The sequence below is a fragment of the Anopheles stephensi genome, chromosome 2 (assembly GCF_013141755.1).
Source record: "Anopheles stephensi strain Indian chromosome 2, UCI_ANSTEP_V1.0, whole genome shotgun sequence".
NCBI lineage: Eukaryota > Metazoa > Arthropoda > Insecta > Diptera > Culicidae > Anopheles > Anopheles stephensi.
The window spans coordinates 79,155,223-79,168,034 of NC_050202.1; the positions used below are offsets into that span (position 1 = coordinate 79,155,223).

Below are 12,812 nucleotides of genomic sequence, written 5' to 3' on the forward strand. Positions count from 1 at the left end.
TTCCATGCACAAATCACTCATATAGTTAAGCTCTATCACGAATGCAACTTACCTGAAGCACATGCTTTCGCGGCAAAAGTATGGTCCGTGTTGTACAGTGCACATGGAACAGAGCGAATCCTCCAGATACGGATCCACCTGCAGTTTCTTGGTGAATTTGGCGGTGCGAATCTCAATGAACGCAGCCGAAACAGCTTTCATGTACGACCGTGAATTGTTGAACGTGACGCGAGCCGATCCAAGCGGATACTTGTACTTATCCGTATCGATGCCCACGTACATGACACCATCGAACAGATCGTTCATGATCATCGCCAAACCCTCTGCCGTCAGCTGGCCGTGGAGTGCCCCTACGAACACCGTTTTGGTCGGGTCCAGCTTCTGCGACGACGACTTGACATAATTTGAATCGGCAATGTTCCACGGAATCACCTCAACGTCCTTCGACTTAATGCGCTTCGAGGATATCTTGAAGTTGATCTTCGCACCTAGGGGAGGGGGGGCAAGTTGGCGATTTAAATTAGCTAAAACGTCTCGAAAGCCACCACCCACCATGGTGGTGTGGCTCTTTATATATTTACCTGTGTTTATCCCACCATGAGCACTACCGTGAATACTGCCACCGTTTGGGGTAGTATTAGTGTAGGTGCATGCCTGTAACAATGCTTTTACTTGTTTGTCGGATTCGAAAATGATGTATACGTAGCCTTTCGGTTGTGTCGCTTGTTGCTCCTTGCCAGGCCATTCCACCCTAACAACAACGACGAGAAAACACATGAACGAGAGTTGAGTTTTTATCGTCTTTCCTTGACCCCGCTGTTCTCTACAAACTTACTTGATTGAGCCAAACGGTTTGAATATTTGCACCAACGATTGTTCGCTTATATCCCACGGCATGCCACCGAGGAATATTTTCGAAGAGTACGTCACCAAACGATTTGAGCGAGGTGGCAAAACACCGCTCCAAGTACAGGTGGCATCGTAATGTGCTGTTTGCGAAAATTAGTGAAGGAAGCATATACATTTAGTCACTGTACAGGTTATAGCGATTCTGGCCGGCTTACATACCCGCAGAGGATCGATAAATTTTGGCGATACGATCCAGATTTACATCGGTGTATCCGCTACCACCACCACCACCACTACCAGATCCACCGTTTAGTGAGGGAGATGAGGAACTCTGACGCTGTTGCTGCTGATGTTGTTGGGCTGAGGACCAATTTTTGCCCGGCAAGCCACTGTTGTGATTACCACTGCTGTTGCTGCTGCTGCCATTACCAACGGTACTGTTCGTAGCAATACTGCTACAACTTCCAAACACATTCCCACCATTGCCGGCTGTTGTAGCTGACAGCAGCGACTGGTTGAACTGCAGCTGTTGCAGTTGCGACTTTTGCTGGGATTGGTGCAGAAGGCGTAGCGTGTTAAATGTTTGTAGCTTTTGCAAACGTTCGTAATCACTGTTAAACACGTTGTTGTTCGCGAGACCCAAGCTAGATGACAAGCTAGCCAAGCTTCCTCCACTGAACGATCCAGTTGATTGCTGTTGCTGCTGTTGCTGCTGCTGGTAGGGCGTGATTGGAGTCGAAGTGTAAGGTGCAAATTGATTATGAGAATGTTGTTGGGTGGTGGCCTGATGTCCAGTCAAGGAATTCGTACTCTGACCTAGAGTAAACATGTTGAGCATATCCATTAGGCTAGTGCTTTCCAGGGTCGTTAGCAGGTTGCTGGTGTCCGTATGGTCTGGCGGTGAGTGCGCACGGGACATTGCCCCATTTCCGGGTTCGAACAGCGACAGTGAACTGTTGCCGGCATTGATAGAATCAAATTCGCCCATTCCAACGCCGGCAGCACTGTTGGCTGCAACACCTCCGCCGCCATTAGATCCTCCACTATTGCCGCCCGCCAGCATGTCATACTGTTGCTGTACGCTCGTTGATTGTTGCTGTTGATGATGGCTGGTGTTTTGTGGAGGCTGCGAAAAGCTACCGTTCCGATAATTTCGCCCATTACTGGAGCAAAGCAATGTAAGGGCGGGGGATGCTCCTTCGCCGGTCGAAGATATGCCGTGGGTCGGCGAGGAACAGTCGAAACTAATGTTTCGTCGTCGCTGTTTCAGTGTTTCGGTAGTCAGTCCATTAGATGCTGCTGCCGCTGCTATTCCGTCATTTCCGCAGCCAAGCATCAAATCAAACTGAAAAATGACACAACATAGAAGGAAACCCGTAATAGAATTTGATAAAAATAAATCCGACAATCCGTACAAAGGTAACCACCCCAATCAAGTCGCCACATAGAGTAGTGAGCTTCATGAAATAGAAAAATGATCAATCCGATCTGAAACCCTTCCTTTCCAAGTAATTTTTCTGGAAAATGATGGGATTTACACGTGTTACGAAAATAGTTCAATGTAGCATTTGTAGGCTTGGCACTTTGCCAAAGTTTCGCGCGAGCAGCGGAGAAAAACTTCGATTATAGCTCACCCCCCTTTGTAACCAATTTCATCCATTCTTCTGGGTTCTTCCTTCCCAGCGTAGATTGGGACAGGACACTTTTACACACGCACATACACACCCTACCCCCCAACTAAAGACGGTAGGGATCTCTCAGCCAAGGTACAACACAACTATTGCTCCAGCCATGATTGGTTCTCTCCTCCACTACAATTATCAAACTCCACTACAAATGATCGCTTAATAATAGACACGTTTCTCACCCGAAATCCATCGTACACCCCACCAGCACCACCAGCACTACCATTCGACGAAGCTGAAATTAAGGCATCGGTTGTGGTTCCTCCTGAGCTGCTACTGCTGCTTCCCGGCTGTTGTTGGTTCTGTTGCGGCAGCAAGCTCGAGTAGAACGAGTGTGTCGTGGTCGGAGATTGGCCGCTGCCACCACTTCCCATCTCTCCGCAACTGATTCCGCTACTGCTGCTGCTGCTGCTGCTGCTGCTACTGCTACTGCTGCCGGCGATACCACCTCCAATCAAACCACCGTTCAACAGCAGATCCGGTGAGTTAAGCGTTGGACTCGGAATTCGCAAACTGGTGAAGTTGAACGGATTCGACGTAACGGATCCACTCGTCGTACTGCTGCCACCGGCCGAACTAAGCATGCTGCTGGCACTGTCGTCACAAACCGTCGTCGCCGCGCCAACCATACCGTTGCTCCCTAAGGACGCACCAAGCGACGAGAATGACCCGAGCGTGGCATGATGCTGCTGCTGCTGATGATTTAGCTGGCTTTGCTGCAGATGCGGATGGTGATTGGGGTGCGCAAGGGCAAGGCTGGTTGGATGGAGGCCGGTACCTTTACCTGCCGCCATGCCGGCAGATGAGTTCGTCACCAGCGACGAAACAGATGCCGATGTTGGAGAGGATGATGTCTGCGAGCTGCCTAGAAGATCTGCCAGAGATATGTTATCTGGAAAAAAAGGGTTGGGAAAATGTGATAAAAGAACCAGTCAATACAAGATTTTGCTAGTAAACGTTACCAAACAATTAAATATGATATCAAATGTTCGACTTTTGAGGACAATTTAAAATAGAGAACGATAAAAAATAACCAAGCATTACCAATAGATTTTCCAGCAAACCTTAAGATTGTGCGCTGCTACCTGAAAATGCTTCCGGAAGGAACATACCCGGTAAGCACGGCTAGTGAGCAGTTTCTATTCGAAACTCCTTACGAGGGACATTTTACCCAGCTTATTTACTTATCAGGCGCTACAACCATTTTGCGGTCTTGGCCTGTTGCAACAATCCTCGATACCGCTCACGGTTTAGCGGTCTCGTCAGCCAATTCATTATCCCGGCCGTTCTGGTGGACGCATCAACGCCATCACTCCATCTGAATTTGGGCCTACCACGCCTCCTCTGACCGTGTGGACGGCCTAAAAGCACCTTAGGGGCTGGGTAGTCCGGTGTCATTCTCATGACGTGACCAGCCCACCGGAGCCTGACGATTCTAATGCGCTGCACGATGGTGAGATCATCGTACAGCTCTTAGAGCTCGTCATTGTAGCGGCTCCTCCATTGTCCTTCCACACACATACGGGGCCAAACATCCTTCTGAGCATCTTCCTCTCGAACGCGGCTAAGAGGGCTTCGTCAGTTTAGGAGTCCACTCAGTCAGAGTGAAGAAGTTTCCTCAGGCTGTAGTATGACCGGTTGGCAGCCAGCACCCTTGCGCGTAACTCAACATCAATGTTGTTGTCGGTGCTGATTCTTTACCAGACCAGATATGTGAAGTTTTGGACGACTTCGAAGGTGCAGTCACCTATCTGTACATCACCCCTGAGTAAATCAGTGTTTGTTATCAGGGTCGCTAGTGGTGCGCCACCATCATTTTGGTTTTCGCCTCGTTAATCTCCAACCCGAGGTTCTGTGCCGAACCCGAAGTTCGATCCTTTGATAGGCTTCTGCTACATAGGAGAGCTTCAAACCAATTATACTTAAAGAACATGGTCCCCGAAGTTTCCACCTCCGAATCACGGATGGCTCGCTCTAGCGCCAGATTGAAAAGGAGACAGGCAAGCCCATCTCCCTGGCGCCCTGGCCCTTGGTGGTAGCAAAGGGCCCTGAGAGTTTTCCATCCACCTTCACCTAGCCTGTGATGTTGGCCATTGTCATTCTTACAAGCCTCGTAAGCTTGGCTGGGATTCCAAAAGAGCTCATTGCGTTGTACAGTTTTACCCTAGCTATGCTGTCATATGCGGATTTAAAATCAATGAAGAGATGGTAGGAGTGCTCCGCCATCTTCTCCAAGATTTGCCGCATCGTGAAGATCTGGTCAGTGGTTGATTTTCCGTTTCGGAATCCTCTCTGATAGTTTCCTTCGACAAATGGGACAAGTCGATTTTGTAAGATTAGGAAGAAGATCTTGAAGGCGATATTCAACACCGTAACACCCCTGCAATTGCTGCACTCTAGCCTATCTCCCTTTTTGTATATGGGATAGATGATACCAAGATTCCAAGGCACAAGGCATCGATTCGCTATCCCATACCTCATTAATAATTTGATGAATTTCCTGTTACCCAGCTTTGGGTACGATCAAATCCAGGAAGCCAGGAAGGAAAAGGGAATACGCCCAAGAGAGCTCTAGAGGCTGGCGAGCGAAAAGAAGATACATTTTACGCAATTGACCCGCTTCGATCACTTTAGGTCAAGATCAGTTGTGGCCATTAGAATGACATTAAGTAGTATTTTTCTAAGAAGATACCAATGTTAATCGTTGACATACAATTTTTCTATTGATTTACAATAAAAAGGGCGGTCAGGCATATAACATTTAATCGTTTGTCACTCGATACACATCCCAAACGCGTACATCGGATATGGGATTCGCTGAAGGAATTGCTTACAAAAGATTGCTTGTGGTGGATAGAGAGAGTTGGCTGTGGACGAAACTCGTTTGAACTTATTTGGCACCAATTCAAGCGCAAAATAATAATGATACTATCAGAGATGACACTGTCCTCGGGAAACCATGCTCCGTATCCTCGGCTGGAGAGTTCATTAAACACAGCACAACGGGGTACACCACCAAATGCCCACAGATCCTCCTCATTATATCGAGGAATGTCCTTGCCGAATGCCGAAATGGTAAACTTTTTCTTTATAACTACCACAACATACATTTGACGGGGTGTTTTTGGGTGGTCACCCACCCCCCCGTCGGTTGACTTCTTTTGCCTGTATCACTTTGTTGTAGGATAATTGTTGCGCCAAAACGAATCCACAAATCATGAATGCGCTCTCTTTATAACCCTCATATTTGACTGTTGCCTCCGACGATTCAGTGATGTATAGGAAGGAGCTGCAAATTATAGCCACACGCTATCGGCCATCCGATGGAAAATAGACCCGCAGTACAGAAGAGACAAGCAATAAGTGTTTCTATTTTAAATATAAATTACACCATCCCAGCGCAAGACATTATTAAGAGCAACAAGAGTAAAAACAGCAGAGAGCCACAACAAAAACAATATTTGAAGAAAGGCTGCGCTTCCGCGCGGTGGTAGTTAAGACTTATGTGCGCGCGCCTCAATTTGTCTGCGTTCCAAGTAATATAATTCATAATAAATTAGAAGACCTACCCGAGTCTCTCCTCCTATGCATTGGTCGGAAAACTGGAACTACTCTGCTACTATGTGACGGCTCAAGAGTGTTTTATAATGGTCATGGTCTTATTCCAGTACTTGGGAGGGTGCTTTTGTTCGCGATATGTCTGGGGTGGGGGGAATGGTTCATTGCGCGGAGTTCAAATATTGCAGCTACGAAAAAAAAGCGCGTTGGCAATGCGTAGCTTTTATTGGAAATTAGGTACGCGATTGAAGTATGTTTCGCCGGCAAACGTCACGTAAAGATATGACTGCCGCAGACTCATACAATAGACCACCGACTTCATCAGTCACTTGCTTGCTGTAAGTTGTACCCAATTTTTCCTCCTATTATCATCTTCAAACCTCCACTGCACTTCGAACAGGAAACCTTACCCCCCCCCCCCCTCCTACTGTACGTTCTTCTCTCCTTCGCTTACCGGGTCCGCGAAGATGATGTCGTGTCCAGCGATGCGTGTATCCTAATAACGCAACCATCATAAAACCGCACAACCGTGTGTGTGTGTGTGTGTGCAAGTCGGACGCGAGCAAAGCAGGTGTGGATGGGTTGACTACGGTCAACAGCACATCTCACCCCTAGGGAAGGAACACACTCACTCCAGCAGAAAGCAATCCGACTGCCCGAAGACGTTATGAGGTTCAACGTAATTAGGTGCTGCTGGTGTCGGCGCCTTCTTCTGGGGCTCTGGTGGTATCGAATGGCGACCACGCAACCACACCTCACCTCACCACCAGGTTGCCTTTCCCCCGTACGGTGATTTACACCGACCAACGCGTGCCCCAGCCAGCTTCGCGAGCCACACAGAGACTTGAAAGGCTTGACGAAGCGCTTGACTGGACGACGCGCTGCTGTGGCTCTCTCCCCCCTGGTTGATGCGGAAATCACTTCGCGTATCCATAACGCGATCTTGGGCAGCAACGATGGATGTGGAATCCACTCTTCCTCCTCGCTTCATTGTAGAGCGTTGTGTGTGTATTTTTGTGTGTTTCAGTGAGCCTTCGGGAGAGATTTTTTAACGCCAAAACATGGCTGCAGTAGCTAACAGTCAGGCGGACCCCGGCGGGAGATAGCAGGATTTGTTGTGTTGCAATGGCAGGTAAATTGCACTTACTACACCAGAGAGCAAATCAGTTCATGCGTGACGTGCAGCAGCACCATATTTCAAAACCAATCGGGTTTGTGTGTCTTCCCTGTTCCATTAAAATCAGCGAACTACCTGAATCTTCCCTGCCAGCTAATGCGTGAGATGAGTGTAGAAAATGTGTAGAAATGAAAACATTCTGTTGCCTATTGTACAGATTGCTGCGCTAAAGCTAACTAAATAAGTGCTTCCTTTCGTACGCATTACATCGAGAAGCAGCGCATTTTGCAACACATGCCAACCACGTGCTGGAAACGAAGCGCGGAAGCATATGGGTAGCGCTCTCCCCCATCCAGTTTACACGCTTTAAGTTATCTACAATCAGGAACATTTAATGCACGATGCATCGCTCCATTACTCTAAACACATAAATGATTATTGAAGGAAAAATAAATATTATAAACGTTTATCCGGGGGTTAGGAAAACAATCGTAATGACACAGCAAGTTCTCATTATTGAGCATTTAAATTTATTATATATCTTTTATGGATCATAACCAAAGAAACTTAACCAACTCGTGTTTTACTGAAGGAAGCGCACGGGGGACAAAAGTCTATTATCGCTCCCAACTGAGCATTTAATAAAACTTTTCCTTAATTTCCATGGAATCCGTAAATATGATCAAGTTCATATAGTATTATCAATATTAAAACGATATACTACTCATCCAGATCTTGAAACTTGTGAGCTACTTAATCGGAGTTGATTAGAGCATAATATGTTCAAACTGTTGCATGCTTCAACTACATCCGTTGTCTAGTCTCTCTCCCTTCAGGACCATCCACGCACAGCGACCACCCCTAACATCCAGATCTCTCCCGTCGTAGTTAACAGACCAAACTCTATCAAATACAGTTCGCTTATTTACGGTTATAGTTGGGCGTTGATTATGTGCCATTGACCAACGGTTGTCCAACTTCCACACACGTCACCCACACGCTACATGATGATGGGTGGCTTTTACTTTATCCTATCACTTACCTTTATTTAGCTCATTCTCGACAGCCTAACGTTACGATGCCACAGCAGAGCACACGGAAACTTCCGTTTCCTACCCCGCTCTTTAGCATTCAAAACTCCTGTCCCGTGAATGTACTTGAACTTCAATTTACCAGCCCCCCCTCCCACTCTGCCTGTTTCTTCTTTTCCCGTCTTACTAGCTCCAGCCGGTTCGATATTATCGGCTGAGTTTTTTTTTCGTCTTGCTTCTTACAAAACTTTATCAGCCAAGCACTGTGACGAAAAAAAACTAGCTAGCACCACCACCAAGCATATTTCCAATCCCTTCTCTGCTTCACAACCCAACAAACACACATCCCAAACACAGCAATCGAAATGAAAAGCTTGTTCTACAATGCTTACCACCCCAACAACCCGAGACCAATCCCATCCTAATGTTGTCTGATACGGGACGGTTCATCCGGAACTCATCGAAGCAACGAGGAGGCACAACAAGCGCGCAAGCAAAACGAAGTAAACATTATCTTACCTCAACGTTCGACTAGACGGCTCAATATTGCAAGTTTCTGTGCTGTTCACCAGAACGAACACGTGCCCCAATGCAAAGTAATTCTTACATGTAAGTTGTGCCCGTGTCTATCCTACCCCGTTTTCTCCCCTGCCTGATTATATTATCCCCTTCCCCCGAGCTGGCCCCTTTTCAACGACAGCTGTAGACAGTCGAGAGAGGGCTCATTAGGGCGCACTTGGATGGATGGTATGCAACTTCTTCAATTTCTCACAAGAGCTGCTGCAACGGTGGCTCTGGGTTACCACCATTCATAAATACTACTGCACGACGGTAAATGTTCAATTCTGGCTGATTATTAACTCATCGTTAGGCGATACAGATTGCTAGCAAGTTGATGTACATAGCAAACGTTCTATCAACTATTTTAATCAGAATTATAACCCTCTGTCACTAGCTGGCCAAGGCATCACATATAGTCCGATATCTGGCCATCATTATTATTGGTTGATTAATCCCACAGCTTGGGGCGGTCCGGTGGCCGAGGGACAACGGCGCCGGTCTTCACACGGCAGGACCCCGGGGTTCAAATCCTATCCAGACAGCGTAATGCTGATTACGTTAATATGGTTAAAATTAAGTCACAGAAAGCCAGAAATGGCAGGCCGAGACCTCCCGAGGTTGTAGTGCCAAGAAAGAAGAAGAATCCCACAGCTGAACAAATCAATCCAGTACAGTCCCCGGTGAATATCCAGGAAAGGTGGGGTACGATCATGTAGATTATTTTTAAATAGACTTCGACGTGTTTTTATGTCGTATAATATAATACGGACGTTACATATTTCAATCAGACATTGGAGTTGTGTACAGTCTGCAATTTTTTGTATTGTAAACCATTAAAAACAATTAATTAAAAAAAATCTAAATTTTTGTAAAACAATTATAGTACGCTTCTGGTCTAACCATCAAAATGTATAAAGTCTGAACCAAAAATACAACGGAACCCAACCCCGAGAAAGCATAAAACGAAAATATCTCTCGAAATCGTCTTCTCTCGTTAAAAGCACGAGAAAATCTTGATCGCGGAAGATCGTGGCCCCGTGTCAAGCTTTCACAAATATTTATGAAACAACTGTAAATTTGGGCGTTAGAAAACAACAAAACCAGAAACAAGCCAAATTATATAAACCACCTCTCTTTTGGATGTCTTTTTTTTTTGTTGATAATCATCCACCAGCAACCGCATCCTCCTCTCTTACCACCTTACACCACACACTGGACACAGATCTTCCCCTTGCTTACGACGTACCCAAAAAAAAAGGAATTTTTCGTAGGTGAATTAACCTTTTACTTGGTGTGTTGATATGAATAATCAACAACGCGTGAAATCCATCACCAGGTAAGGTTTTCGTTTCAACCAACCAACGGGTGTGTACGGGGTCCAACCCCCAAAATGTTCCTCCTCGGCTTTTCCATTCGAGCTTTTTCTCTTTGCCCTTTAGCAGTGAAGCGTTATAAATCTATGAGCCCAGTACCCAGCAGTGCCGGCCGACGAGAAATTGGTGCCTAGCGGTGGTCACAGACGTTGAAACAAATTGATCTCTCAGATAAGGGGACTCTCGCTAACCTATACTAAGTTTTACAGCGGGAAAAAGCAGTTTTCATAGTTTTCATACAAATCATACAAATTTCAAATGGTGATTGTATCTCTCCCTCGCGTAGCATTTGTCTTAGACGATTTCCACCTTTCAAATCAATGCTATTTCAGCAAGACTCAATTACCGAGAGTCTATGCGACGAAGCGTAACTTATGCTGTCAGACCAATTAACGCACTTTTTATTCCCCTTTTCGAATGGGTTTATAAGCTTCCCACAAGGGGAAAAGGAAACGAACAAGCTACTTCCGTCGAAGAAAACACAGTTCCCGTTTCTCATAGAAACCCGTGTGCGAAATAGGCAACACTGTGCACCGTTCGGTTAAAAGTGTTAATATTTTTTCTTCGTTTTCGCAATACTGCTATCCAATGAGTGCTGTATTATATTACACACACACACAGTTTCACAATAGAAAGTATTCGCGGATTCCGAAACATCCAAAATGCGGCATAATGCTTAGAATCGGTTTGTTATTTGGCTTATAAGTTGAAGTAATGCTAGATTCGTAGACACGAAGTATCCACCACCGTCTGTTGTTATGCTTCACATGTAACGGTTACTCCTCATGTGCCGGTCCACTGCCGCGGATAAAGATTTTTTTGACCAGACGCTACCACCTTATGCACCACACCGCCACTAATGGAAGGGAAGATGTGTGAAGCCGTGCTTCAACATCGGAAGAAACATAGTAGCATAATTTAAGCTCAATGAACGGCAAACTTATGATTCTACACACTGCATGACTCTCGTGCGCCATGCGTGTTCTGCAGAAAGGCTGAAGCACGTGCTCGACTGTGCGTAAGTAATGTACATGCTCTTTGCCGAACGTACTACCACATACCACCGAACGGTTCCGAAGCGTTCTATATCCAACGCAATTTACGCTTTTTAAGATGATTAAAAATCAATTTAAACATAAAAAAAAGCTTCCATTGCGGTATCGCCGTACCCTGCGCGTTCCGGTTCAAGTATATTGAAAGTCGTGGTTTGAATCTCATCTTGATTCGGTTCAATGACCGACAGGAACAAATTGTAAGAATCTTATATCGTTTTCTATTTGATTTAATTATCTTTTTCGTTAGAATCATCATCATCAAATTAGCCTACTCTTTTAACTCGTCGTGGTGACATGGCCCGGTCAACAATAGATTTCCAGGATACTCGATCACTGGTTGCAGCTTCCCATCCGTGTAGGCCCCCGATCTCCGACAGGTCTCCCCCTTCACCTGATCAAGCCAACGAACTCTCGCTGTGCTCCCCGACGCCTCGTGCCGAACTGAGGGTCGCTGACGAATACCTTCTCGCCGGGGCATGAGTCCGGCATCCTCATAACATGCCCCAGCCCCATCGTATCCTGCCGGTCTTCGCCACCGTCAGAATGTCCGGTTCGCCGTATAGCTCGTGATTCATCCTTCTCCTCCACACTCCATGCTCGAACACACCGCCAAAGATGGGCAGGAGGATGCGTCGCTCGAACACGCCCCCAGAGCGTTTGCATCCTCCGCTCGGATGGTCCAAGACTCGTAGCCATATAGGACCGGGCGATAGATCTCACATTTCGTGCGGTCTCGAAGTCTTCTGGATCTTAGCAGACGGTGAAGGGGCCGTTGTTGGCACGATTCCCCAGCAAAATGCGTCTCCGGATTTCGCTGCTGACATCGTTATCCGAAGTAACGACAGTCCCAAGATAGCAGAAACTCCACTACCACCTCGGGGTTGTCGCCGTCGACTAACACACGCTGCTTCCCACTCGGGCTCTATCACGATCAGAGCCTCCGGCAAGCAGGTATTTCGTCTTCTTCGCATTGATCATGAGACTTGCCAACGATGTCTATGTCGTCCGCGAAGCCAAGAAATTGGAAAGACCGATAGAGAATCGTGCCACGGATGTCGTTGTCCAGCGCCGCGCCTCGTATGACACCTTCCAAGGCTATATATTGAACAGTAGACAGAAGAGTCCGTCACCTTGCCTCAGACCCCTGTGTGAGTTTCGAACGACTCCAACAGCATGTTTGATACTCTTACTCTGCACTGCACCCCGGTTCATGGTGGCACTTAACCATGGCCCTTTCCGCTTGAATATCAACCTTAACACACAATTCTGGGCAGCCATGCCCATTTTGAGCAGTTAAGCAAACTCGGATTGACACACCAACTATCACGGTCGGAGTGAGTAGTGAAGAAATAGCATAGCAAAATAAAAAGCCGATAATGACTCGCATTTCATTAGCCAAAATTAAACATTAAATACCCAAGCAGCTAACGCCGTATGCGGTGGTGAATGCATAAGACTACAGAAATCGTTGACAAGACATTTCACAACGTCACGCCACACACACACCAGCTGTTCGTATGTCGCGTCTGCGTGTCGACATTTCGTAATTTGGCTAATTCTTATAACAGGCATATAAAGTTTTG

At 46.5% G+C, this 12,812-nt stretch overlaps 1 protein-coding gene across 9 annotated transcripts in view; it reads right to left on the bottom strand.

The window, feature by feature from the left end:
• The window catches only part of LOC118505428, a 33,219-nt gene that overhangs the window by 3,077 nt on the left and 17,330 nt on the right, over nt 1–12,812 (bottom strand). For 8 of the 9 annotated variants that reach the window (XM_036041197.1, XM_036041196.1, XM_036041195.1 and 5 more), the window contains exons 4-7: nt 2,717–3,426; nt 1,069–2,194; nt 836–989; nt 53–751 (exon numbers count right to left, since the gene is read on the bottom strand). In XM_036041197.1, coding sequence (XP_035897090.1) covers nt 53–751; nt 836–989; nt 1,069–2,194; nt 2,717–3,426 — 2,689 coding nt within the window. The remainder of the gene's footprint in view (nt 1–52; nt 752–835; nt 990–1,068; nt 2,195–2,716; nt 3,427–12,812) is intronic. The other variant, XM_036041201.1, reaches the window with a different exon arrangement.